A 23,816-nucleotide genomic window follows, 5' to 3' on the forward strand; every position below is an offset into this window, starting at 1 on the left:
GGGGGACACTCACTCGAATATCTAAACAGCAAATCAAGCAAACTTTAATATGGCCACAATTCGATTAAAAACGCGAAGGAGAAAGCAAGATAGCACGAGACTGATATGGAGGAAAAGAGCGAGTGCGCTGCCAAGGCAACACCCACTTTCAAAGCGATATCGAGTGTAAAAGTGTGTGTGTAAAAGCGAAACCCGTTTGTTTGGTCGCGGGAGAGCCACAAAAGACAGGCAGTCAGTCGCTCTCCAACCGGAAACAAAAACAAACGCGCTCGCTGCCACGCTCCCTCCATCTTTATCCCTATTCGTGTTTGTGTGTGTCTGAGTGTGTGTGTGTGTTTGGTGTTTCCCCATTCCAATCAGAACACATACAAGGAGTCCGAGTGGGACTCGAAATTCCTTGTCATCAGTTGGACTCCGACCGCTTGAGAGCGATACGCCGCGAAACGCACCAGACGTAGCGAATCGAATCGCGAATTGCCGTCGCCAAAACCCAAAAGCGATCTATAGTTCAAGTCTCTAAACTGGAAAGCTAATAGTTTTTGCCAGATAAAAGCCAGAATTTTGATTAATTAGCCGGACAAGCAAACGGGTCTCGCGATCAAACTCGTATCAATTTTTGGCATCCATCGATAGAGTGCGAGTGTATGAAAACCAGTGAGTGCTGTGAGTTCAGTTGGCCTGAAAGATATATATCTGTATCTGCATCTTTGTCTGTGAAGTGCCTGTGATTTGTGGCATCGACACAGCCATTCAAAATCAAATCAACAGAAACAACAAACTCACAAAACGTTTTCTATGAAAGAAATACAATAAATGCTATTTAAAAGCAGTTTACATTTTTTTTAAACCGCACAACAAAAAGGCTATTAAGAGCCATAACTGCCAATTGGCATTCGAATCATCATTTGCATAAATCATCCCAAGGAAATATCATCTATTTATTTCAAAATAAGTAAGTTGAACTGAGAGGCTAAGTATTCTACCTCTTCACTCTACCAAAATAATACAAAACTCGTTTTAAAATTGCTTTAAGATGCCATTCGAATGATTGGATCTTCGAGTTATATCTTTGAGTTGCAGCTCGAATTAGACATTATCAATAATATCAATGTTGTGTCAATTAGCTCAGCTAAAGCTCAGCTACAACACAATCTTTATGGATCAACAATGAAATTAGCATGGGACTCGTGTTGAGCATGTAAACACCACGTTAAGATACAAATCTAACAGTAAAAACTAGTTTCGCGGCTATCTTTGAGATACTATAGTAGCAGTGCAGTTGGAAGCACACCCGACACAGAAGCCTAAAGGGTGAAAGGGTCGTAAATTTTGGCCAAAAACATATTGGCAACAAATCATTTTCGATTATGCCATTAGCAACCGAGTGTGCATTCGGGTATTGTTCAATAATTTAATTGAATTGTAATTTATGCGCTTGAGTTTTATATTCAGGCATAAAATATAGCAGAAAAGGCCATAAATTTCCGATCAAATTTTGAGATGTCAAAATGGAAATGGAATGCACAGTATATGTCCACAATGCTTGTTACGAACTTGGCGTCCAATGGCAGTTGACATGAGCGCAGTTTTGTTTCAATTAGCTCCCCGTTGAAAGGCCGAGTGTCAAAAATCTTTCAACCTTCCTTAATTGATGGTAGCAGCCTACCAGCCGGCGGTTGAAAGCTGCAGCAGTTCTGGAAAACTGGAATTGTTTTATGCACTTTCAACACTCGCATTGGCACTCACAGTAGTTGGCATAATTACTCGCACAATTGCACTGCAGATACATAAATTGGCCAGCCCAGGGCAGCTCGAAACAAAAGACTGGAGAGCAAAGACGTAAGGCAGTCATTAACATTCGAATTAACATTAACATTAGCTCGTATCACTATTCATTAGGGTTCTCAACAGCGGACATGGCCAAAACTCTTTGGTAATGCACATAAATTACAGCCGACAAGGCAGGGTGTGAAGGGGTCTTGAAGGAAAGGTAAGAAGAAAACAATTAGAGGCCTGCATTACATTTCTTTTCATAATCAGTCATAAAAAGTGTACAAAATAATTAGATGCCATTTATGTTTATGTTTCTAAGACATAGAACTCTCACCATCAAAAACTTAAATCGAAATTGAGATTTTATGAATCCTCTTGGTTTGTTGACTTTGAAAGTTCTTTACTCCAAAATACAATAGTACTGGAATTATGTTCATCAATGGGCCAGGACTTGAATCAAAATATATGGTCAGCCCATAATTGGGAGAGCATCGGATGTTAGCATCGTTCTTATATAGGAGCCTACCATCGGACAAGGATCGGATCAGACTAGCATAATCCTATCAATAAAAAAACACGTTTTTATAAAAAAAAACAAATAATTTTATTCAAGAAAGTTATTCATTAATTATGTACGTGTTACTTAAGACGTACGTACTGGGACTTACATATTGAAAAAATTACTCATTTATGTATATTATAACTACATAACTAATAACTATTTTTTTATAAATTATATTATATATTATAATATAATATTTACGCTTTCTAAACTTCTAAGACATAGAGTTTCAACACCTTAATCGCCTTTTCATCTCCTTATTTCGTATTAATCTAAAATAAAATTAGCAATGGATGGTTAAAAGTTAAAACTAATATTGTATACTGGAGTTTCGCTCAGAAAACAACATCTTGAAAAACTGATATTTCATTAGTCCTTGAATTAGTTTATATGGATACACCATAACACCCTTTCAAATCTTCTATATCCTATCATTGGCAATCTTTCCTATTACTTTTATGAGCAACCTTGACCAAAGTAATTCGAATTCGATTGCAACCCTTTGCTTCACTTTCACTTCCAAGACCCGGCCACGAATCAGTCATCCGTCAGGTAGGGCCAAGTACCATTCCATAGAGCAATTAACTGCTGGCGCCACCACTAAAAGGCCAACAACAGCGAACAGACTGGGCTCAATGGATGACCCAGACACCGAAGTGGGCAGAGAATAGGATCCCGTGGAGGCACGACCATGTTGACAATGACACAACATGACGGCAGATTCTCGAGTGCTGGAAATATTGCAAAAAGTGTCATAAAATCATTAGCTGGAAAACAGTAAAGACAGGTCCGCAAGGGCCATAAAAGCAGGCCAAAGGCCATCCAAAACTGGCCGTATCCTGTCCTGCGAGGAGGTCATGAGTCAAAGGCACTGCGTGTGACCAGTGGCACAGGTTACATGATCCCTGGTCTCCACCCTGGTCCCTGGCCCGGCTTCTATGTATCTGTGTGCGTGTTTAAACGCCTTTTAATTTATGACACTTTTATGAGACCAACAAAATCCATAAAACTGAAATTGGCCTCAAACATTGGCAGGAGAGAAGGCAAAACAAAACTAGTTAAATGGCTCTGACTTTGTCTCGCATTCGGGTCGAGAGAGTTTTCCGGCAATTGCATCATAAATCTTAACCCAAACAGCTTATCGAGGCCAAGTCAAAGGTCAGTCATGTGAAGGGATACTAGGTCCCAATGAAATATTAAATTCTTTTATTAAAGAATATTTACAATGATGCTTAAGAATATAGAACACAATAAGTAAATAATTTCTATAAAGATATTTTCGAAAAAAAACTTTTTTAAAATGCCATTTCCTTCACTTTTCAAAACCATATCCTATCAACACAACCTGGCAACTCTGTTGAGAAAACAACCCCCAGACACACTTGGCTCAAAATGCAAAACTGCAACCGGCCAACCTAATTATGCAATTTTAACACCACTCGCTCAAGCTGGCCAACCTACACGGCCCATACCCAGAGCCAAGCCGTCGGATCCAAACCGAACCATGTCCATAACCATATGAATATCATTCAGGTAGAGCTGTCGGGGCCGACTGGCGGCCCGGCACGCAATGTGGAAAGTGTATCCGAGGCAGAAACAACTGGCAGGCCATGATAAATGCCCCGAGCTGCACTTTGGCTCACTTTGTTGCAAGTTGCAAGCAGGTCAGCGGGCCAGAAACATGGCCCAATAGGAAGTACAGCCCTCAGCCATCGACCATAGGCCGTCGGAGACCCGGGAAGTCCTGCCGTGTCCAGCCAGACATAGGCTAATTACGTGTTAGCCAAGGACCTAGCCAGCTGATAGCGAAGATCCAGGATCCAGATCCTGGAGTTTCTCGGTAGCCAGCCGCTTGGCGTCACAAGTCTGGGCATCTTGCTGAGAGTGTTAAAATTTTATTTAGTTAAAAAAAGTGTGGAAATTTTTCAATAAACTCTATGGAATATAGGTTTGATGGAATAGATTCGATGGAATAGAACCCTTTCAAACTTTGATTTAAATTTGAGGATAACTATTTCAAATACATTGCAGAATTCTATAAATTTTGACATCATTGCTCTGGACTCTTCAAAAGCTGATTTAATTCTTTTGTAATCAGCATTTTATTTGTGAATAACATATTTTTCCACTGACCGATAAGCTTGCCTTATTCATGCTGATATACAATATGAAATAAAAAGTCGTATCCAATCGGGGCAATGTGGAACCTTCGCGGAGAAGAAATAATCTTGAAACTTATCGTTGGTTCTTGGAGGAAGCTGGGCTCCCCAAGCCGCTGCCGATAAGTCCTTAACAGTAACTGTTCTGTTCTTTTAAAGAAAAGATTTCGATTCCGGGTGCAGTTGGAGCTTATCTCATTGCTTCCCAGACCCAAAGTTCATTTTTAGACTCCAGCTGGCGCCAAAGGCCAATAAAGAGCTTTCTTCTAACGCATAAAGGTGGCCATAATTAATTAATTAAAGACACGAGGAAAATTAGGCGACATCTTTTCACAGTCAAGAGCGCCGATCGGATCTCGACTTTTCCACAGCAATTAATTCTCTTCGTCTGGCTCTTTCTCGGTGTGTTTCTCTCTGATCTCACAAATGTAAATGTCATCCGGAGGGGGGAGTGGCGGGGGGCGGGAAGACATAAGCCGCAGCGACGCCAAGACACTTAAAAGCTTTGCCAGAAGACCGACGGACGAATGGATCCCCCTTGGGGATCTGAAAATGTGTCTGCCCGCGTGCCGAAAACTTGTCACCGCCACTAGTAATGGGAGTGGGAGAGAGATAGAGAGGGGGCGATCAGGAAGAAAGAGAGGCACTCAAGCCTAGAGGGAGTAAGGGATATATATCTCCACTATCGGCGAAGATCAAAAGCCCAGGCCAGGCTTAATTTAGACGCCATCTGAAAGGATACCCGAATCGAGTTCGTTGCCTAAGTCTTTCGTTTCTCACACGCTCTGTGAGGTGTGCGCCAAAAAAGAGCACAAATGCCAGCATGAAAGTGCGCTCACTGGGCATAGATATCTCTATCTGGATGGTAATTAATTATAAAAACAAAATGCGCACACAAACGAAGCGTTATCAGCCTAAACCCAGCCATACAAAAGTTGCAATAAGTCACCATTTCCGCCATCAGTTCTCCACCGAAGCCGAGGCGATAAGGCTCTGGTGCCGCTATCCAAAGGCGATGTTTATAGACTGACACACACTCAAAATCAGCGATTGGAACAATCATCGAAAGCGGGGGTGCTTCGCTCTTATCTCGTCCTATTCAAATTGAGTTCTTCGCTAGCTCGCTAACATAGTTTGTTTTTTGTACTTCGGAATTTGTAAGTAGCCGTCGCAGCACTTGAATTGCGTTTTAGTTGCCATGTCAAGTGCTTGGGTAGGAGGTGGGGCTGCCAAGGCGGAAAGTGGGGCTCAGCCTGGTGAGTAATTACGCCGCTCGAAGGAGCCCCTAATGGCAGGGCGATAACGAATTCAGATCGCAATTTTAATGTCGCAAGAAATTTGAAAATTTCAAAGCTTTAGATTTTTGAAAAATGCGCCTTATTCTTAGAAACTAAGATTAAAACGTAGTTCGGTAAAAAGGAATGTTATTTTTTAGCTATATGATAAAGGATAAAAAAAAAACAAACATATTTTGGAGATTGCACATAAGAAATTTGCAGCTTATTGGCTCTAGCTTAGAAATCACAGAAACTTTAAAATTTTTAAGATAATTCCCTATGTATTCCTATACTATATTAAATAGATGTTTTATATCCGCATAGGCCCACACTTTACCTTTCTTATTCCAAAAGAACTCGAAATGCCATCAAAGAACCCTTTCCACTCACACCAACAGACCTACCTCTCCCCTATCTGAAGGGGCTAGATGCATTTGCGACATTAAAGATGAACCAAAGTCCCATAATTACAAGACTCGAACGGCCTAAAACACTCAACGGCAGTGAGCCGAGTATGTCTTCGTCTGGCGGACGACAGCTGAAAGATTCTCATAATTACGCATAAAGAAAGAAATAAACATACAAATTTGAATAAAAACGATATAACCGCAGAGACATCGCAGCTACAGAAGGTGACCGCGATGCGGCGACATAAACTGGGGTTGGGTTTTTCGGATCTTGGATCGGATCCAAATCTGAGGCTGGCGCACTTCAGCATTAAGAATCGAACCACAAATCCACTTAAAATCACTACAAAACCCAATAAAGATTGCTTTCATCTTTGCCGAGAGGGAGATCCATACATATGGAGATGGAAAGATGGAGAGATGAAGAGATGGAGGGATGGGATGGATTTCCGATGATGGCGATGACGATCAATGATCATCGAGTAAGACCTCAACGGGCTCTCTTCGTCCCGGGGGTTGGAGAAAGTATTAGAAAGGGGTTTGGTTCGGGGGCGGCTAAGCGGTGACGCCACTTTGAAAATTCTGGCGACATTTTCCCTACTTTGGAATAGAGAATCAATTGAGGGCAAGGATTAGAGTGGAGCCAGGGCCATTATCATTTGTCTGCCCGTTATCAGAGGCTCAATATGTAGAGAGAGTCTAAAGTCTAGACTTTCTTCCTCCTTTTTTTTTTGGGCAAATACATTTTCCATTTCGAGGAAAGCGCGTGCCTGTTCTCCATTCCATTCTGCGCTTTCGTTCGATAAGCTCCATAAAAACTTTATCGCCAGATACCACCTTCAGGTCCTCCTCGATCCCGATCCCTGCCAGATCGTGTGGATGATCACATTAACGGTCTGGCGCATGATATATAAAGCTGTTCACAAATTAAGGTCCATTAGCGCAGCAGGATGTGTCAGCGCGGATTGAAATATGCGCATGTCTGCCCCGTCCTGCTCATCCATCCTTTCCGCTCCGGCTCCGGCACAGGCTGCGGCTGCGACTGCGGCTTTTGTTTTGACATCTTTCGTACCTCACCTTGGACTTTCCTCGCCCTGCTTTTGTTCTTTTCTTAATTTTGTTTATTTTTTTTACTTTTGCTTTGCATTTTAATGGAGAGAATTCGTTCTCTCTTCTGGGTCCGAACACCTTTTTTTTGGCAAGAAACTAAGGCAAATTGCTTGATTAATGACGTCTCCTGGGGTCTCTGATTAATTTGTGTTTTGACTGGCTTCAGACTCAGGGCTTTTCCTTTAAATACCTTAGGGGTGTCTTTAGTTTTCATAGTTCTTTACATAATTCAAGCAAATCTTTATAAACTAGCCAACAAGAATACGCTCAAAAAACATATTTTCCTTAGAACTTATGGACCTTAGAAATCCTTAGAACTATATCCTTAGAACTGAGATCTTTAGATCCTTTATAAATATGTCCTTTTTACCATCAAACTCTAGGTATTAAGACTTTAAACTATATTTTATTTTATCAACCGAAAAAAAAAGATTTAAGACTGGAGTTTTAAGTCTTATGTCTAGAAGCACAGACTACAAATCAAGGATCCTCCTTTATAACCATATCCATTACCTCTAATTTGTTAAAATTAAACCAATTAAATTGGTTGTGGTTTGTTTGTTGAAGAATAATGAGCCCATCTCTCACCTTTCTTAGAAATGGTATGGTTTATTTCTTACCCTGACCTCCGACCAGTTGCAATTTGAGTCATCGGAATTAATCGCCTGCCATTAAGAACTATATAAACACAGGCACTCGCCCGGACAGCTGGACGATCAATTAATCGAGCCTGTCCAGATCCTGCGATCTGATCCTTGGCCCCGGCGACAGACACACGCCCGGGCACTTTAATGAGCTGCTGACAATGGGCAGGGCCTTCAGTGCCCACAATCTCTCGCCTCGGTGGCTGTTTGTCATTGGATTTGGGATTGGAATTCGGGCCGGGAAAGGGTCTGGAAAAGCGGATTAAAGGGATCGGATCGGCTCGGCTAGAGTGTAGTGAAGTGGAGTGGAGGAAAGTAAAGTGCCTACCGTTCCGGGTCTCAAGTGCGCGGACGCGGACCTGCTTCAATTTCCCGGATCATTTTTCAAGGCTTACATGAAATTGACTAATTTTTGAGTCACTGCAGTCGCTGCTCAGCCGGCGGCGCTGTCGGCGTCTGCGTTGCACCTACAAATTTTTACCTGTCAGTCAAGTGCATCTCGCTCGCACAGCCCGCACCCCATCCCGCTCACTCCTCCGCCCCGCTGGCATGGGTCCATTGATGAAATTGACTTTTTATGTTGTTGCCGTTGAAGTTGCTGCCAGCGTCGCTGCTGTTGTCTCTGCCTCTGTCTCTGTCGACGTCGGCGTCGGTGTCGGTGTTGGGAACTGGATCTGGGATATTTGGGATTAAGTTTTTGTTTACTTTGAGGCGTTTTTTAGTTTGTTTGTTCGCCTCAAGGAAGTCGGTTGCTCTCGCATTCAGTGGCTCTCGATCGCGCCATAAAGCCAAAAGCCAACAGCCAACGAAAACACCAAAAGAATATACAATTCCGAAAAAGAGGCGAAATAAGGGGAATCGGTTAAGTGCTCGTAAATGGATTAAAACGAAATTTATTGCTTTATAGGCCACATTAATCAAATGACTTACAACAAGGCCCATAAAGTGCCATATAAATAATAAACAAACGTAGCCCGCGCCTCGACCTGCCGTGTAAATGTGCCATAAAACATTTCTGAATTTGAATTTGTTGCAATTAATCAGAACGCATTTGTGATACGCTGAATTATTTGCACTTCCCTCCGATCAATATCAATAAGTATAGACACTTTGAAATTAAAACCCCCATCGTAACCCCAACGTGAACTGATCTTCGTGCGTGGTCCATTAATCATTCTGAAACGAGCCGTGAACCGCGAATTATTTGGCCATAAATCATGGGCATCTTGCTGAGTGATGGCGATGTAAGTTCACCTTTACATTTTCAAGTATTGATTGGTATTGTTATGTGTCGCCAAACATGTTGGTCTAAGCTTCTTTTCCGGGGGCTAGTAGCAAGTTTATTCTATAGAATCTTACCTTTAGAGATCATCAAATCATACAAAGCACTTATGAACCTGACGGCAAATTCCATATTTTATAGTATAAGTGATTATTTTGATTCATAGATGTCTTCTATTTTTAATCATTACTCATTTATTTATATCTCTATAGAGATATCTCTATCTCTAAAATATTATATTTTTCTTTATTATTCCTAATCATTTAAAAGATACTACCTTATCTCTTACTATCTCAACCGATTTTAAAGATGTACTTATCCTTGGAAGTAGTAAAGCATCTCTAAAATTTTAATTAGTTTATATTAAGTAATATTTGTTCCCATTTAAGTATTTACTTTTTCTTGAACCAATGCAACACTATCTCTTTGCCACACATTGTTAACTCCATTAATTAGCCGCCTATCTGGTTTTAATATCCTTAATCGCTATGCATCTATTAGTAGTAATAAACCGATTTTTCTCTTTCGCTGAAAGCGATTTAGATGAGCCTTGACAGGCGGCAGAGTTAAATAGCTCAGTTGCAGTTAGCAATTAATAAAAAACAAAATAAAAATCCGAATCCAGCATCCGTTGGAGGATGGAAGCCGGAGGGGCTATAGAGAAAGCCAGGAGAGAGCCTGGTCTAGAGATGATCAATGAATGAATGAGTCAAGTGGACCCCGAAGTGGAGTGGAGTGGAGTGAAGTGATGTGGCGGGGTAAAAACAGGATCCTCCACTTGAAGCCAGAGCGCCAGCTTAAGAGGAGAGCATCAGGAAAGAAAGACAGAAACACTCAAAGCGTCGCTCATCTCCATTCTACACTTATACCTCCTACCTTTAACTCCATATCATCCTGAATTTTGTTTCCCTCTCAAGTGGATTTCTCTGTTTGTTTTTGTTCCTTCATTTGCGGTGACAAATTATTAACGTATCCCCGAGGTATCCCTACTTCGATCTCGATCCTCTGATCCTCTGAACCTCTGATCTTCCTTCTACAAACACATTTTATGAAATTGATTTTTTATTGCTGGTTATTTTAATTCCTCGCCTTGCCTCGCCTCCTTCGTTGGGGATTTCTCGGCTCGTCCCTTTCGGTGATCGCATTTTAATAAGCGCCAAAGCGCCCCTCTCTGACTCCCTGCCTCAAACTGCAGCTTGTTGACAATTTTTCGTGTGGTCGCCGCCTCCTTTGATCTTGCCCTTCGAGCTCCATCCTTTGGGCCATCTCTCACTCGCTCCGGCGGCCGGCGCTCTCTTTGATCGAGTGATCTTCTAAGGGGAGCGACATCATTATGCACGCGTGGTCACATCTTTGATTCTTCGGCACTCCGTTGATCTTTCCGGCCCTCCGTCACTCCGTCACTCCTTTCACTCCCTGGCTTTATGGAATTTAAGGAATTGCAGCCGAAATTGTTTCCTCTCTCTCTAATTTGTTGTGACAGTTGCGTGTCGAGTTTAAAATAAATATTGCTCATACGTCACGTTGTACGCCATCAATCAAATTTGCCAATTTCCATTCATTTTAAATGCAAAATGATTTTTTTTAAATCAAAAATTTATTGTGCTAAAAACCTATAAGCTATTTTAAAAATTACTCAAAGAGAAAAAATATATATCTTTACCAAGTTATATATCTTTACCAAGTTATATATCTTTACCAAGTTGAAAATTGCCGCCGGCATCTTAATTTTCTTTCCAATGCATGAAATAATTTTCGGAATATTTCCTAACCCACTCCTTAAGTGGCCATCTGGTTGCGAACCAAAAATTTATTTGGCGCTGCCTCAAGAGGGGAGCACGAGGGCGAGGAAAAAATTAAAAATTTCATACATCATCGCATTAAATTTGTGGGATAAGATAAAGACGTCAAATGTTTTCCCCCTTTTTTTTTTATTATTTTTTCAATACATTTTCGTTCTGGCTGTAAAAGCAATTCGAAAATATAATCGAGTATATCCGCATAAATAAAAATATGCAATTGGCGCCTTAATTGAAACCGATGTGAAGCACAGATTTCGATGATGGCTGACTGATTTTGTTTTTGCATCGATCTCTTGCCTCTTTGGCTGTTGAACTTTGCTGAAAAAATCTGAATAAATTTTTGAGTGTATGCCGAGGGAGAACTAGGCAAAAGCACTTGAATTTTCTTTCATAAAGTGCAAAAATGTTGAATGAACAATGAAAATTTTCATTATATTTTCTAGATGAAATATATATAGGCTAAATTACAATAATTAATATTTATTATTTCCATTTCCTACACTACTTTACTTATCTCATCCTTCTGAAATCATATTCATTACATCCCGATTTATATTCGAATTACATTTTATGAGCTTGACTCTGCCTCCAACTCGACTTTCCACACTCCCTCCTGAAGCAACAAAAGTGCCTACGCACCAGATAAGTGCTGGCAAGCCAAAGATACAGATTCACAAAGGCACGGATACAAAGATACTTCTCCAGTTCTGAGAGCTGCACTGAGAGAGCCATTAACTCGAGTTGGTGACCGAAAGGGCGCTGTCTGGGAAACGGGTTCCGATCCCTGGCCATGCCGCAGAGCTATGGAGGGGGTCTCTGTTTGAAGGGGGATGAGGAGTGCCCAACAGACACTGCAGGAGCTGCGGCCAGAAACGAATCCAAAATGGCTGCCTCTTAAGGGGAGTTGCCCAAATACCAAGATGCATCCAATGGCAGACCCAGAGAGAAAGAGAGAAAGGAATGGAGATTGTGGGAGGAGGAAGTGGAAGTCGAAGGGGGAAGTGTTTATAAGGCTAAAGTCCATAAAGTCCCTTGAAGTACTTTTTAATTGAATTCTGTTTATTTATTAACAATTTATTGACATTAGTTATGGCAACTTGAGAAGCTATAAATAAGTAAGGTCAAATTAGACATCCTTTTAATTCCAAGTATATTAATAAAATATACTTTTTTTCAGTCCACCTCCGACCAGCTATCGACACGTGACTATCCGCACTTTAGCGGCGACCACCACAACGGCCCACTGTCAGAAGCCAGCAGCGCCTCTGCCCCCGCCTCAGGACACGCATCTGCCTCCTCGTCCGCCTCAGCCGCCGTTGCTGCCAAGATGTACCACAGCAGCGCCGTGGCGGCGTACACGGATCTGGCCGCCGGGAGTGCGGCCAGTGCCGGAGTGGGAGTCGGTGTGTCCGGCTATCATCACCAGCAGGCCGTGAACGCCCCGGTCTACGTGCCCTCCAACCGGCAGTACAACCATGTGGCCGCCCACTTTGGAAGCGCAGCGGCGGCCCAGAATGCTTGGCCCACGGATAGCTTCAGCTCCGCTCATGCCCAGCTGCCGGCGCAGTTCTATACCCAAAATGCAGCCGTAATGATGAGCTCCTGGCGTAATCCGTACGACCCGACGGGCTTCCAGCGCTCCTCGCCCTACGAGAGCGCCATGGACTTTCAGTTCGGCGAAGGGCGCGAGTGCGTCAATTGCGGAGCCATATCCACTCCTCTCTGGAGGCGGGATGGTACTGGACACTATCTGTGCAATGCCTGCGGGCTCTACCACAAGATGAACGGAATGAACCGGCCGCTGATCAAGCCCAGCAAGCGCCTGGTGAGTGCAGTGAGTAGCTCCCCCCTAATCCTATCCAGAATTCAGAGCTAATATGTGTTTTATTCTTTTAGACTGCCACCAGGAGGTTGGGACTGCGTTGTACGAACTGTGGCACGCACACCACCACGCTCTGGAGGAGGAACAATGACGGCGAGCCTGTCTGCAACGCCTGCGGCCTCTACTACAAGCTGCACGGAGTGAACCGGCCACTGGCCATGCGGAAGGATGGCATCCAGACGAGGAAGCGCAAGCCGAAGAAGTCGGGAAGTGGTACGGCAGCTGGATCGGGAGCAGGTACGGGAACTAGTTCGAGTGCCGCCCTGGAGGCCATCAAGGAGTGCAAGGAAGAGCACGGTGAGTTCAGTTTTTAAACTTGGTAGTGTTTTTAAATAAATAATTCAAATGTTAATGGTTTCCAGATCTCAAACCATCGCTAAGTCTAGAGCGGCACAGTCTTGGCAAGCTGCATGGGGATCTAAAGAGCAGTAGTACCGGCAGCAGCAACCTTATGGGTCAGCACCACGCTCCGCAGCAGCAGCAGCAGCAACCGCAATCGCAGCAGCAACAGCAGCAGCAGCAGTCGGGGCACCAGCAATGCTTCCCCCATTACGGGCAAGCGGCGACTCAGCAGCAGACACAACACCAGCAACATGGTCATGGAATGACAACCTCATCCGGACAAGCACAGCTGAGTGCTCGGCAACTTCACGGATCGACAGGATCACAGCTCTACACGCCTGGCAGCAGTTCCGGCGGAGGCAGTGCATCCGCCTACACTTCGCACAGCGCCGAGACACCAACGCTGAGCAACGGCACTCCGTCGCCCCACTACCAGCACCACCACCACCATCTGGGAGGATCGCACGGCCACCATGTGACGACAGCGGCCCATCATCACCTCCACGCAGCCGCAGCTGCCGCCGCCTATGGAGTGAAGACGGAGGCGAGTGCCACCAATTACGACTACGTGAACAACTGTTACTTTGGGGGATCCTTTGGAGCACTCGGAGGCGCTGCATCCACAGCCGCCATGGCGGGCGGAGCTGCCAGCGAACTGGCCGGCTACCATCACCAGCACAACGTCATCCAGGCGGCCAAGTTGATGGCCACCTCGTAAGGAATCGCGGATCCGGCTCGCTGATGTGATCTCCCACCTCCTCCCCCCTGGCACATTGAAAAGACTTTAGGGCATAGTTTCAATCATTGAGGTTTTCCAAAGTAGTTCTCTTGGAAAACTGGAGTGCTTGATAGATTAATTTTGAAATCTTGAGTTATATGTCTTGTAAATAACAAAATAGCAATTCGTGTTGTACAAATCCATTATAATACTTGACATTAATGTGCTTATATATGGAATATTCATAATATATTTGTATAAATATTGTTTATCTTTCTGTGTAAGTCAAAGTTCCAAATAGATCATTATTTTACCTACTATTCTAGCTTAAATACTTCACGTGTATACCACATATTCCTACCCACCACACACCCTCTCTAGATCATTTAATTATAGAACTAAATATTAGCATATTATATTATAAAGCCTTTCTCTTAAATATCAAATCTAAATAAAGAATGTATTAAAAACTTTATTCGGTAAACGTTTTGGTTCCCTTTCCAGTCACTTTTTAGCCAACATTGTATTTCTCATCGGATTTGAAAAATGAAAACCAATTACAAATCAAGGAACCGAATAGCATCGATCTGCATTAAAATACCATAGAATTCGAGGTAAAAAACTTTGGTGAATTTTTTGGCCAAAATAATGATGTTACCCCTTTGAAAATTTTCGAAAATGGAGTAAAATTTTCGGGGGCCAGGTTTTGATTGGGAATCAAAGTCCACAAAGATACAAGAGCAGGAAGGTATAACATTCGGCGATCAGACTAATATTAGCTAAAATATGACAATTTCCCTAATAGATATTGGGCGGAAAGCCCTGTTGACCAAGTTAAGATCTTAGAGTGGCTATAATTAAATTTTCGAGTCACTTTTTAGCCAATTTAGCCATTTCGTATCGGATTTGAAAAAGGAATACCAATTACGAATCAGGGAACCGAGTAGCATCGATCTGCATTAAAACATCATGGAGTTCGAGAAAATAAATTTTGATCTATTTTTTGGTCAAAATCATGATGTTACCCCTTTGAAAATTTTCGAAAATGGAGTAAAATTTTCGGTGGACAGGTTTTGATTGGGAATAAAAGTACTCGAAGATACACGAGCGGTAAGGTACAACATTCGGCGATCGGACAATTATTAGCTAAAACATGGCCATTTCACTGAAAGAAATCAATGGGAAAACCCTTTTTGACCAAGGTACGACCAAAAGCTGGCTAAAGCCTTTTCTACTTAATGTTTAAAAATTTAAAATCCATAAGAAATTTAAGTTTTAAAACCAGTTTCTAAGTTGCTTTGTTTCTACATTTTTCTCGCAGGCGACACCTACATGTGTAAAATAAGTATGTATCTTACATTATACAAAAATTACATGACATATACATGTGGTATGTAAATACCGCCACGAAATACGTTACTTTTTAAAACCCCCATATTTTGTATGCCAATTACATCCGAAATACATAATTTAATGGATTATGTTAAATAAAAAAATATTTTTGGAAGAATTACAGTAATTAAATAAGCCAAATACAAGACCTTTTCACAACAATCTGTTAATCGGTCAATGCCAACTGGGTCTGCAACCAAAATAGCCGGCTAAATTTGGCTTTTAACGATCAAATTAGAGACGTGATTTGAAAGTTAATACACAAATTGTTAAAAATACCCAATCGAAGCTATTGAACTCTTTGCTGGGATTGCACGTGACAAGGCCCGGACTGCACCGAAATAAATATTAAACGAGCGTTGTGGGAAAGCCGTTCGGATTATTTGTTTTGTTTACTTTTATGACTATGCGAAAAAAAGTGCAAAAAAAACTAATGGATACGGATGATTGCATCATTTGGAGTCGCCAATCTGAACCGACATCCGACAACTGCTGTAATAAAATTTAATAAAAAGCTGCCAGCGAGGAATGCGCCAGCAAGTGTGAAAATAAACGCCAATAAAACATGAATCCAAACGAAAATAAACACTGTCCAAAATAAGAAAATGCAGTATCAATTGTCGACTATTAAACTTGTTTGTTTAACGGTTAAAGAAAATAAAATATTTTCAAATATACATATTAAACCAAAAGTTGCGCAATTGCAACTGGCAAGGAGAAGGAGGAGCAGGTTCGACAGCTGTTCGACTCCAGTATCTGGTGAATTTCAAGTGATGGGCCCGGCCCGGCCAAGTCGCCGAAGCAGCAGCTACAATTAGAGATAACGCAATCCCCAGACGAAGATATTGCTATATCTTCAGTAATTTCCTCACGCGACTTTTTCAGCAAGAGAAAAGAGGTGACCATGGGGATCGTAACGTCTACCTTCGCCTCGGTGTTGTTGCCGCAACATTGCAACATTGAACATGCAACATTGAAATGAGCCGCCCCCTGCGGGAGAAAGATGATTAGTCACATGACCGATGAAGCCTAAATTTGCATATTCATGTTTTCGTAAACGACGGCAATTAAGTAGCAGTGAAATGACAATTAAGGTCTAGAGATGAAAACGTGAGAAAATCCCAATAATATTTACCAATATATAATATTTATGATTATAAATTGCATTAAACAAATTTCTTTACAAACCTTCTCATTAACGTCAGTTTTGTACAATTGAATTTTCGAAAAATTGTTTTTGAAAAAATACCAAAGATGTAAAATATCACAAACCTTATGAAAAATTTTTAATAAAAAATGTCTAATAAAGTTTTAAACTCTTAATAACTTAGTCCTCCCTTCCGAAAACCCTCACGTTCGGACTACTGGATCACCTCTAAAAAACATAATGTTAATTGAGGCGACTGCGTAACCGAAACTTGCAACCCAGAGTGCACGCGACAACATCCCAAACAACAGGGTGGGGAGGGAATGTAAACCTCTACGGCCTGAGGCATTGGAGCACGAAACCGAGAAAACCGGACAACACCCGTGACAATGAAGTGGCAAGACAGCAATCCCAGCCAGAGCCCATGTCTGCGTAATACCAGAAGTAGTCAACAGGTGAGCAACTTTGGGGGAATCTCGCGGGAACCCGCAATGGATCTCGGGTTAGGGGGTCTCGGGAATGGGATTGGAGTTGGAGTGGTCGGGTGGTGGGGCTTTTCTGTAGGTACACATGTTGGCGTGTATATGTGGCGCAACAGCCATAAACATAAACAAGCTGAAATCGGTGGCGTTTACGCGTTGAACGAAAGTAAAATTAAAAACAACATAGAAGTCCAAATTGAATACAACAAATAAGCCACAACAAAGATATTCGGTCAAGTGGACCTGCTATGCTCTACTCTTTACAAAAAAAAGAAAGGGAATCTTTGGAATGTCTGTGGTTGGAGGCTAAAAAATTACAATTTATATAGCAATGTATTTTTAATTATTTAGTATTTACACCTCCCCTTTACAATTTGCAGTAATTTCCCTTAAAGACATTTTTAAACCATCATTTTTGAATCCATAAATTGTTATTATAGTTATTATAATTTATTGATTAAGCTTTCTCTTAAAATTAAACAAAACAGAATTTTATATTTTATTTTATAAGCTTTATTATCTTTTATAAAAATTATTAAATTAAACTTATTTGACTAAATAATATTACATTTTAAGGAAATAGCCCAACTTCCCAACCAAAATAGTGTAAAAAATCGTTTTTTTTTTTCAAAAATTTCCCGTGGTCAGTTGGGAAGCGGGTGTAAACGGGTATGGGGCGCCGGCTCTTTAAAAAATTGCGGAATTCGTAACGCAAAAAAAAAATGGAAAAAAAACTTGCTGTAAAAGCAACTCACAAAAAACCAACTATTGTCATTGCCTTCGACGGTTTCGTCCGACATTTCTTTTGGCTGCCCCGGCACTTGGTTTCAGGCCTTCGTCTTTAACGGTCGCGCGTATCGGATCGAAAAGTTTTAAGCTCCCAGATTTAGGTGTCTCCTCAAGGATCCAATAGCTTTTATATTTTATTTGAAAACATGTTTACATACTGGAAGTTGGCCATTAATTTGGGTGTTATCTCAGCGCTTTTCGTAACACAAGGCTCCGGGGCCTATACGCGAGAGATCGTCAACGACAAGTTACCGTTGCAGGAAAGGCGTAAGTATTACCGGAAAGTGTCAGAAAGGATATTTTTTCCCATTTGTTTAAAAATTACATGTCCTCAAAAGTGCCTTCGTTGATAAAACATAAATATTTTAGAGTGTTATGTGTTAACAATTGAAAAAACCTCATACAACTTACTATAACTAATCCTGTATTGCAGCTCCATGGCTGCAGACCTGCAAGCGCTCCAATCCCAACGAGAACAAATGCTTCCGCCAACTTTTCGAAGGATGCTTTCCGGCATTGGCCGCTGGCATCCCCGAGATCGGAGTGAAAAGCTTTGAGCCTCTAAATATTGACCAGGTGTCCGTGTCGAAAGGTAGCGGTAACCTGGTGCTATCCGGTGGCTTCCAAAACCTGGTCATCCGTGGCCCATCCAATGCGACTGTGAAGCGTGCTAAGTGAGAACCATTCATGAAAATCATAAACCAAGGAAGAAATCTCATAATATATCCATTAAAAATTTATATTCTTTAGTTTGGATCTGGACCGCCGCCTGCTAAACTTCGAACTGGAGCTACCAAAGCTGCGAATCCGGGCCAAGTACAACCTGAAAGGAAACATTCTTCTGCTGCCTTTGGTCGGCAGCGGAGACGTGGCCATGGCACTGAAAAATGTCCACACCACTGTCTACACTAGGATCTCATTAACAAACGATACCCAAACTGGCGACGAGATCATCCACATCGATGAGATGAAGGTGGGCTTCGAGGTGGGAGCCATGCGCATTCACCTGAAAAATCTGTTCAATGGCAACGACATCCTGGCGGCATCGATCAATTCCTTCCTTAACCAAAACGGCAAGGAGGTCATAGCCGAGCTGCGGCCTGACCTCGAACTAGGACTGGCTGACATATTTCATGGGCTGTGGAACAATGTCTTCTCCAAAATGCCCACCAAGCTGTGGCTGGTCTAATCTCCGCCAGTCATCGTCCACCACTTGTGTATTAAATATATTCATAATTTATTTTGCCTTTAATCGTGTGCTTATGTCTAGGCTAATGTTTCTATTAAGATTAAATGATTAAAATGAAATTAGTAGATATCCTGAATTGCGATTCTTGAGGACTTAGGCCTTGCCCTTGGGCAGGAGGTCGTCGTAGCTGAAAGCTGCAAACAACTTATCGACGGAGGCTCTCAAAATGTCCACCAGAGCCTTGGTCATAAGAGGACGCACTTCCTCGGCCAGAGCCTTCCAGTTCTCGTTGAGGAATTGATTCATTCGTTCGCCCAGAGCCTTGTCCCCGTTAAACAGATTATCCAGGTGAATCTTGACATCGGATAGCTGATATTGGACCTTCACTTCGTTGATCTTCAGGTAATTGACTCCGTTCTCCTTGTACTCCTGGCCAATAAGCTCCGTTTGCATTGTGATGTTTTCTTGTAGAGAAAAGGTTTTATAAGTTAGAGATTAATTTGGAGCTCAGAGGTTACTTACTCAGATCCACAGCGCAGTGTCCATCGCCCAACAGCGGCATCATCATAATTTTACCCTTAAAATAACCATTGGACATTTAAAAATTAACACCTTGAGATGTAACGTGTATTTTTGCGTTTCTACCGACCTTAATGCTGTATTCCGACTCCATGTGCAACCTCGGAAAGGTCAGCGAGACGATGAACTTGAGCTTTGAGGGCTCCAACCGCAATTCGTTGACGGTGTGGGTTGAGATTCCAGTGACCTTCACATTCCTGTACACAGAATGCAAATAAATGGCACCCGAATCCTGGTCCATCTTCACTTCCGGCACAACTAGAGGCTCCATGGGTGGTATATAGAGCTCTGGAATACCGTTCATAAGCTGGGGTCGCAGCGCTTCAAAGGATTCTCTGGCGCAGGTATTCAATTCTGGCGAATCGCGATGGCAGACTTTGAGAAAAGATGCTGCAATATTTGGACATTATTTAAAGTCACTACTGAAGTAATCCTTTTTTTCTTACGTATGCGTGCGGGTTTTTGTGATGGGGGCTTGGCCTCCAACCATTCCGCCTGCATGGCCAATCCCAACAGCAACACACCGAACAACAAAATCGTATCCATTCTGTATCCTTTCTAATCCTTATTTCTTTTTTGGTCTAGAGCTCAGCTAGTGGCTGGTGGCGATCGACTTGTGGTGCCTGTCCAGCTGTTTTGATTGCTTTTATAGTAAAGTCTGGTTTCGGCAAAAGCTGACGCATTCTCGGTTCTGTCGCATATGCAATTTCTCGTGACATTGCAATCCTCAGCAGTTTACTTTCAATTGACCAAGCCAAGCTTTTTTTACTTCCCTTGGGTTCTATATACAGACGCTTCTATACAGAAATATATACAGCTTCTATATACAAAAATTGCCCCAGTCTTTGTTTCTTCTTCCCAAAGAATTTTAAATAGCACCCTTTTATTACACATTTTTATTTTTAAAATTAACAATTAGAAGCATGCCCTCATTAGTTTCTCGGTTGAAAATGTTTATTTTGTCATAAAAGGCACAAAGAGGCGTTCAATTACAGCTAAAAAGTGGATATAAAACATGATTAACTTAATGGCCATCTGGACAGTAGACGTAATTTGCATTCAAATTAAATTTATCGAGTAGTTTCGCTTTCTCGACGGAAGATTTTAGAATTGCCATCCGAGTTAAAACGTGCGGGTTTTTGTGATGGGTTTAAACAAAAAATTAAAACAAATTTGGTAAACATCTTTCCTTTTTAATGGCAAAACACACGCAAACATAACTGAGTGCCAATTGGAGCTCTTTAAATTTTCTGGCTACAAATACGGAGTAAGCGGCGCCAAAGTAAAAACTCTTAAAATAGCGATAACAAAAACGAAAATAAATATGATGAGTTGATTGCAACTTTTTGATTTAACAAAGGATACACATTTATGAGTCGATTTCCATTTCTTGGCATATCCTGCAAGTATGCAAAATGGTTAGTTGAAATACATAAGGGCTGAAACATTCATCTTCATTATTTCATATTATTCAACATCTTCATTATTTTATTTGCCTCGTCAATCAAAATGGACGTAGTTGGGTCATAAGGCAGCGAAGTAGGCCCTTGGGAACTCATGGACAGTTCGTTTATCGCATCGGTCGGTTGAAGCATCGGTCCCCTACTATTTTCCGATGCTGATCTTAACATATTTACATGCATTTTAAAAATATCGCTTTGAATATCCTCAAATTTTTTCTTGACTATTGGGACGGTTTTTTGGTTTCGTTTAAAATAGAAATGCAGCTTATCGATATTCTGGGAGTACGACAGCAGCGATCCCTGCTCATAGAACTTGGACCTGTTTTCAGCAAACTCAAGTATCTTTTTCCTAAAATCGTTCAAATTTATCCCATTTTGACTATGATTTCTTATGAATCTGGACCTAAGGGAAATAAACTATTAATATTAATGAACTTTTGGAAATTAAAAAAACATTTCCTTACACATTAAATACATCCTTCTCACTATACTCTTTGAGCAGGTCCTTGGTTTCCTTTACTTCGTTTCGGGCTTGACGTAAAGCAGATTGAGAGTGTCCCTCGATTGATGCTGCAATATCGGTAATGCCCTTGAACGCCTCTGAAATCTTGTCCCACTCTGCACTATCGTTTAGCTGAAAGAAATTACGAAGATATTTATTAAACTAATTTAATTGGCCTGCTTTACTCAACGAAAAACTAACCGGTGAGATTAATTTTTCTTCCTCAACGTGAGAACGCAATTTCTGAATCTGATTGTACGCATATGTCGTAACATTGATTTCATCCTTTATGTTGTCGTTACATGGGTTTGAAATAATTTCGTCTTCCAGAGAGAGCGCATGCTCATAGAGACCTCGCAGAAATGTTTCCAGGATATCCTGCTCGTGATTAATTGTGTAGTGAAAATCTTTGGCCAATCTTTTTGATAACCATCCTTCCTTCGAATCGACCTTTTTGGAATTACATTTCTTCATCAATGGAGACACAATTGGCTCCTGCACGCTGTAGTTGCTAGACTCGTTAATTTTGACGACATACAGCATAACTGGTGGAGTGTTACGCCTGCGTGATTCCTTGCTCGTGTCGCACCATTCCGGTACGTAAAGATCTATTGGCCTTGTGCGCGGAGTAATTTGCTTCACTGGATGGGAAATGGGCAACACCACAAACAACTCATTCCCAGAAATTCCAGTATCTCTTTCAATCAGATGAATCAGACTGCTCATGGTCGTGTTGTCTGTAACCGCATACGCTAGACGCTTACAACAGTTCATGGCAAAAATGGTGAGCACCTTGATTTGGAGCAGTCGGTCGAGAGATGCAAAGACAACTGGGACTGCTTGTTGTACTTCATCAGTTGCCATTTGGCCGCGTCGCTTGTAATCCCTGTCCAGAGCAATGCGCAGCCACTTTGTAAGCTCCACGGCGAATGGTTCCGTCAGATGATGTTGTGCAGGGAGCTCCGTCTGATTAACAAATCGATTGGGATCCATCACGTCCTCGGTAATGGCAATACAATCAGTCGGCTTGTTAATCAGATTAACAAGTATATTTCTTGGGCTCTGATGGGGTATGAAGGGCAGCTCTCCGGTGGCCAATTCGTAAGCTATGATGCCCAGAGACCAATAGTCCACAGCCATGTTGTACACTCCTGACTCCACCACCTCCGGTGCAAAATAATGCCGGGTACCGACTACGCTTTGGAGCATCGTCTTGTCGGGAGCCGGTCTGGCTAGCCCGAAGTCAGTGAGCTTGTAAACATTTTTACCATTCCCCGTTTTTTGAATAACGATGTTGTCCGGCTTCAAGTCACGATGGCACACCAAACATTTCGAGTGCAAGAAATGCAAGGCAACTCGCATGGATCTAAGAATTTCACGCACCTCAAACTCCACCAACCCGTTAATGTTCTCCGGTTTGTTGAGTTTCTTTCTTACATCGCCTCCGTTGCAGTACTCCAGCACGATGACCGGCATCGAGCCTAAACCATTGAGGTAGTCCAGAAAACCGGGATCCTCAATATCCAAGATCACACCTGCTACGATGTTCGAAAGCTCCTGAAACTCCCGCGTCCACTTTAATTCCTTGTGCCACCGTTCCTTGATTTTTATCTTTTGATCAGCACTCAGCGGGCCCACATCCTGGATATGCTTGGTAGCTGCAACGGAAACAAAAATAAACTTAAGTGAGCTGCAATATCTGCGACGTAGAAGCTCTCAGCTGAGTCAGCCTTAATCAAGAAGCTATCACATCCGAGGGCCACACACGCATAGAATCCGCGCGGGTGGCGCCCTATCAACGGTAGGAGGGAATTGCTTGCATCAGCCCGATTTCCCAGAAATCGCCGCATTTACGTACACACGGAAAAGCATTTCCATATATGTACATACATGCGCACGAAAGTTACCGAAAAGTTGTTTATAAACTTACCTATCTCCCGGCCATTAGTCTCGTGCCGCCAGTGGAGCACCGCTCCAAATCCACCCTGGCCCAATTTCCCACAAAACTTCCAATTGCCCCAGGAACGCCTGACGTCCATGTTGTCCTATATTTACGCAGCACCCAGCAGACTACCAAAGAATCCCTCCATCTTAGAAAAACAAAACCGCGGACGATCGTTGGAGATGGGCGATATCTGGGTTCTTGCGCACTTGTCTCAGCATTGATGGCAAGGGCATGGACAGAAACAATGGGGTATTTTATTCTGACTTCTGTTTAACTTTAAACTCTTTTAGAAACAATTTGCGCACTTTCTATTAAATAATTGAAAAACGTAGTTTATATAAAATATATTAAAATAATTTTAACCTTTTAC

General features: G+C 42.0%; 5 protein-coding genes across 7 annotated transcripts; 2 read left to right on the forward strand and 3 right to left on the reverse strand.

Annotated features, from left to right (window-relative positions):
- The first annotated feature begins 215 nt into the window (after nucleotides 1-215).
- LOC6494752 (GATA-binding factor A) lies at nucleotides 216-14,433 on the forward strand. 3 transcript variants are annotated; one of them, XM_044715515.1, is made up of 4 exons: nucleotides 216-952; nucleotides 12,194-12,850; nucleotides 12,913-13,195; nucleotides 13,261-14,433. In XM_044715515.1, the coding sequence occupies exons 2-4, from the start codon at nucleotides 12,344-12,346 to the stop codon at nucleotides 13,956-13,958; spliced, it is 1,488 nt and encodes a 495-aa protein (XP_044571450.1). In that variant the 5' UTR covers nucleotides 216-952; nucleotides 12,194-12,343; the 3' UTR covers nucleotides 13,959-14,433. The 3 variants fall into 3 exon arrangements, with proteins under 3 accessions (XP_044571450.1, XP_032312353.1, XP_032312352.1); XM_032456462.2 differs by lacking the exon at nucleotides 216-952 and adding an exon at nucleotides 8,598-9,176 and having other exon boundaries at nucleotides 12,194-12,841; XM_032456461.2 differs by lacking the exon at nucleotides 216-952 and adding an exon at nucleotides 8,600-9,176.
- A 1,598-nt stretch (nucleotides 14,434-16,031) lies between these two features.
- On the reverse strand, nucleotides 16,032-17,779 carry LOC26515220. The gene is made up of 2 exons (XM_014904630.3): nucleotides 17,735-17,779; nucleotides 16,032-16,340 (listed from the first exon to the last, which is right to left on the reverse strand). The coding sequence occupies exons 1-2, from the start codon at nucleotides 17,777-17,779 to the stop codon at nucleotides 16,032-16,034; spliced, it is 354 nt and encodes a 117-aa protein (XP_014760116.1).
- On the forward strand, nucleotides 17,776-19,090 carry LOC6494763 (circadian clock-controlled protein daywake). Its single transcript, XM_001965929.4, has 3 exons — nucleotides 17,776-18,035; nucleotides 18,202-18,442; nucleotides 18,519-19,090. The coding sequence occupies exons 1-3, from the start codon at nucleotides 17,915-17,917 to the stop codon at nucleotides 18,955-18,957; spliced, it is 801 nt and encodes a 266-aa protein (XP_001965965.1). The 5' UTR covers nucleotides 17,776-17,914; the 3' UTR covers nucleotides 18,958-19,090.
- On the reverse strand, nucleotides 18,987-20,168 carry LOC6494187 (protein takeout). Its single transcript, XM_001965930.4, has 4 exons — nucleotides 19,983-20,168; nucleotides 19,607-19,926; nucleotides 19,480-19,534; nucleotides 18,987-19,421 (listed from the first exon to the last, which is right to left on the reverse strand). The coding sequence occupies exons 1-4, from the start codon at nucleotides 20,080-20,082 to the stop codon at nucleotides 19,111-19,113; spliced, it is 786 nt and encodes a 261-aa protein (XP_001965966.1). The 5' UTR covers nucleotides 20,083-20,168; the 3' UTR covers nucleotides 18,987-19,110.
- Nucleotides 20,169-20,468: 300 nt separating this feature from the next.
- LOC6494177 (inhibitor of nuclear factor kappa-B kinase subunit beta) lies at nucleotides 20,469-23,660 on the reverse strand. The gene is made up of 4 exons (XM_014904567.3): nucleotides 23,432-23,660; nucleotides 21,703-23,159; nucleotides 21,464-21,633; nucleotides 20,469-21,402 (listed from the first exon to the last, which is right to left on the reverse strand). Exons 1-4 carry the CDS (start codon nucleotides 23,538-23,540, stop codon nucleotides 20,994-20,996), a joined length of 2,145 nt encoding a protein of 714 aa, XP_014760053.2. The 5' UTR covers nucleotides 23,541-23,660; the 3' UTR covers nucleotides 20,469-20,993.
- Between the last annotated feature and the right edge of the window lie 156 nt (nucleotides 23,661-23,816).

The sequence above is a fragment of the Drosophila ananassae genome, chromosome 2L (genome assembly GCF_017639315.1).
Source record: "Drosophila ananassae strain 14024-0371.13 chromosome 2L, ASM1763931v2, whole genome shotgun sequence".
NCBI lineage: Eukaryota > Metazoa > Arthropoda > Insecta > Diptera > Drosophilidae > Drosophila > Drosophila ananassae.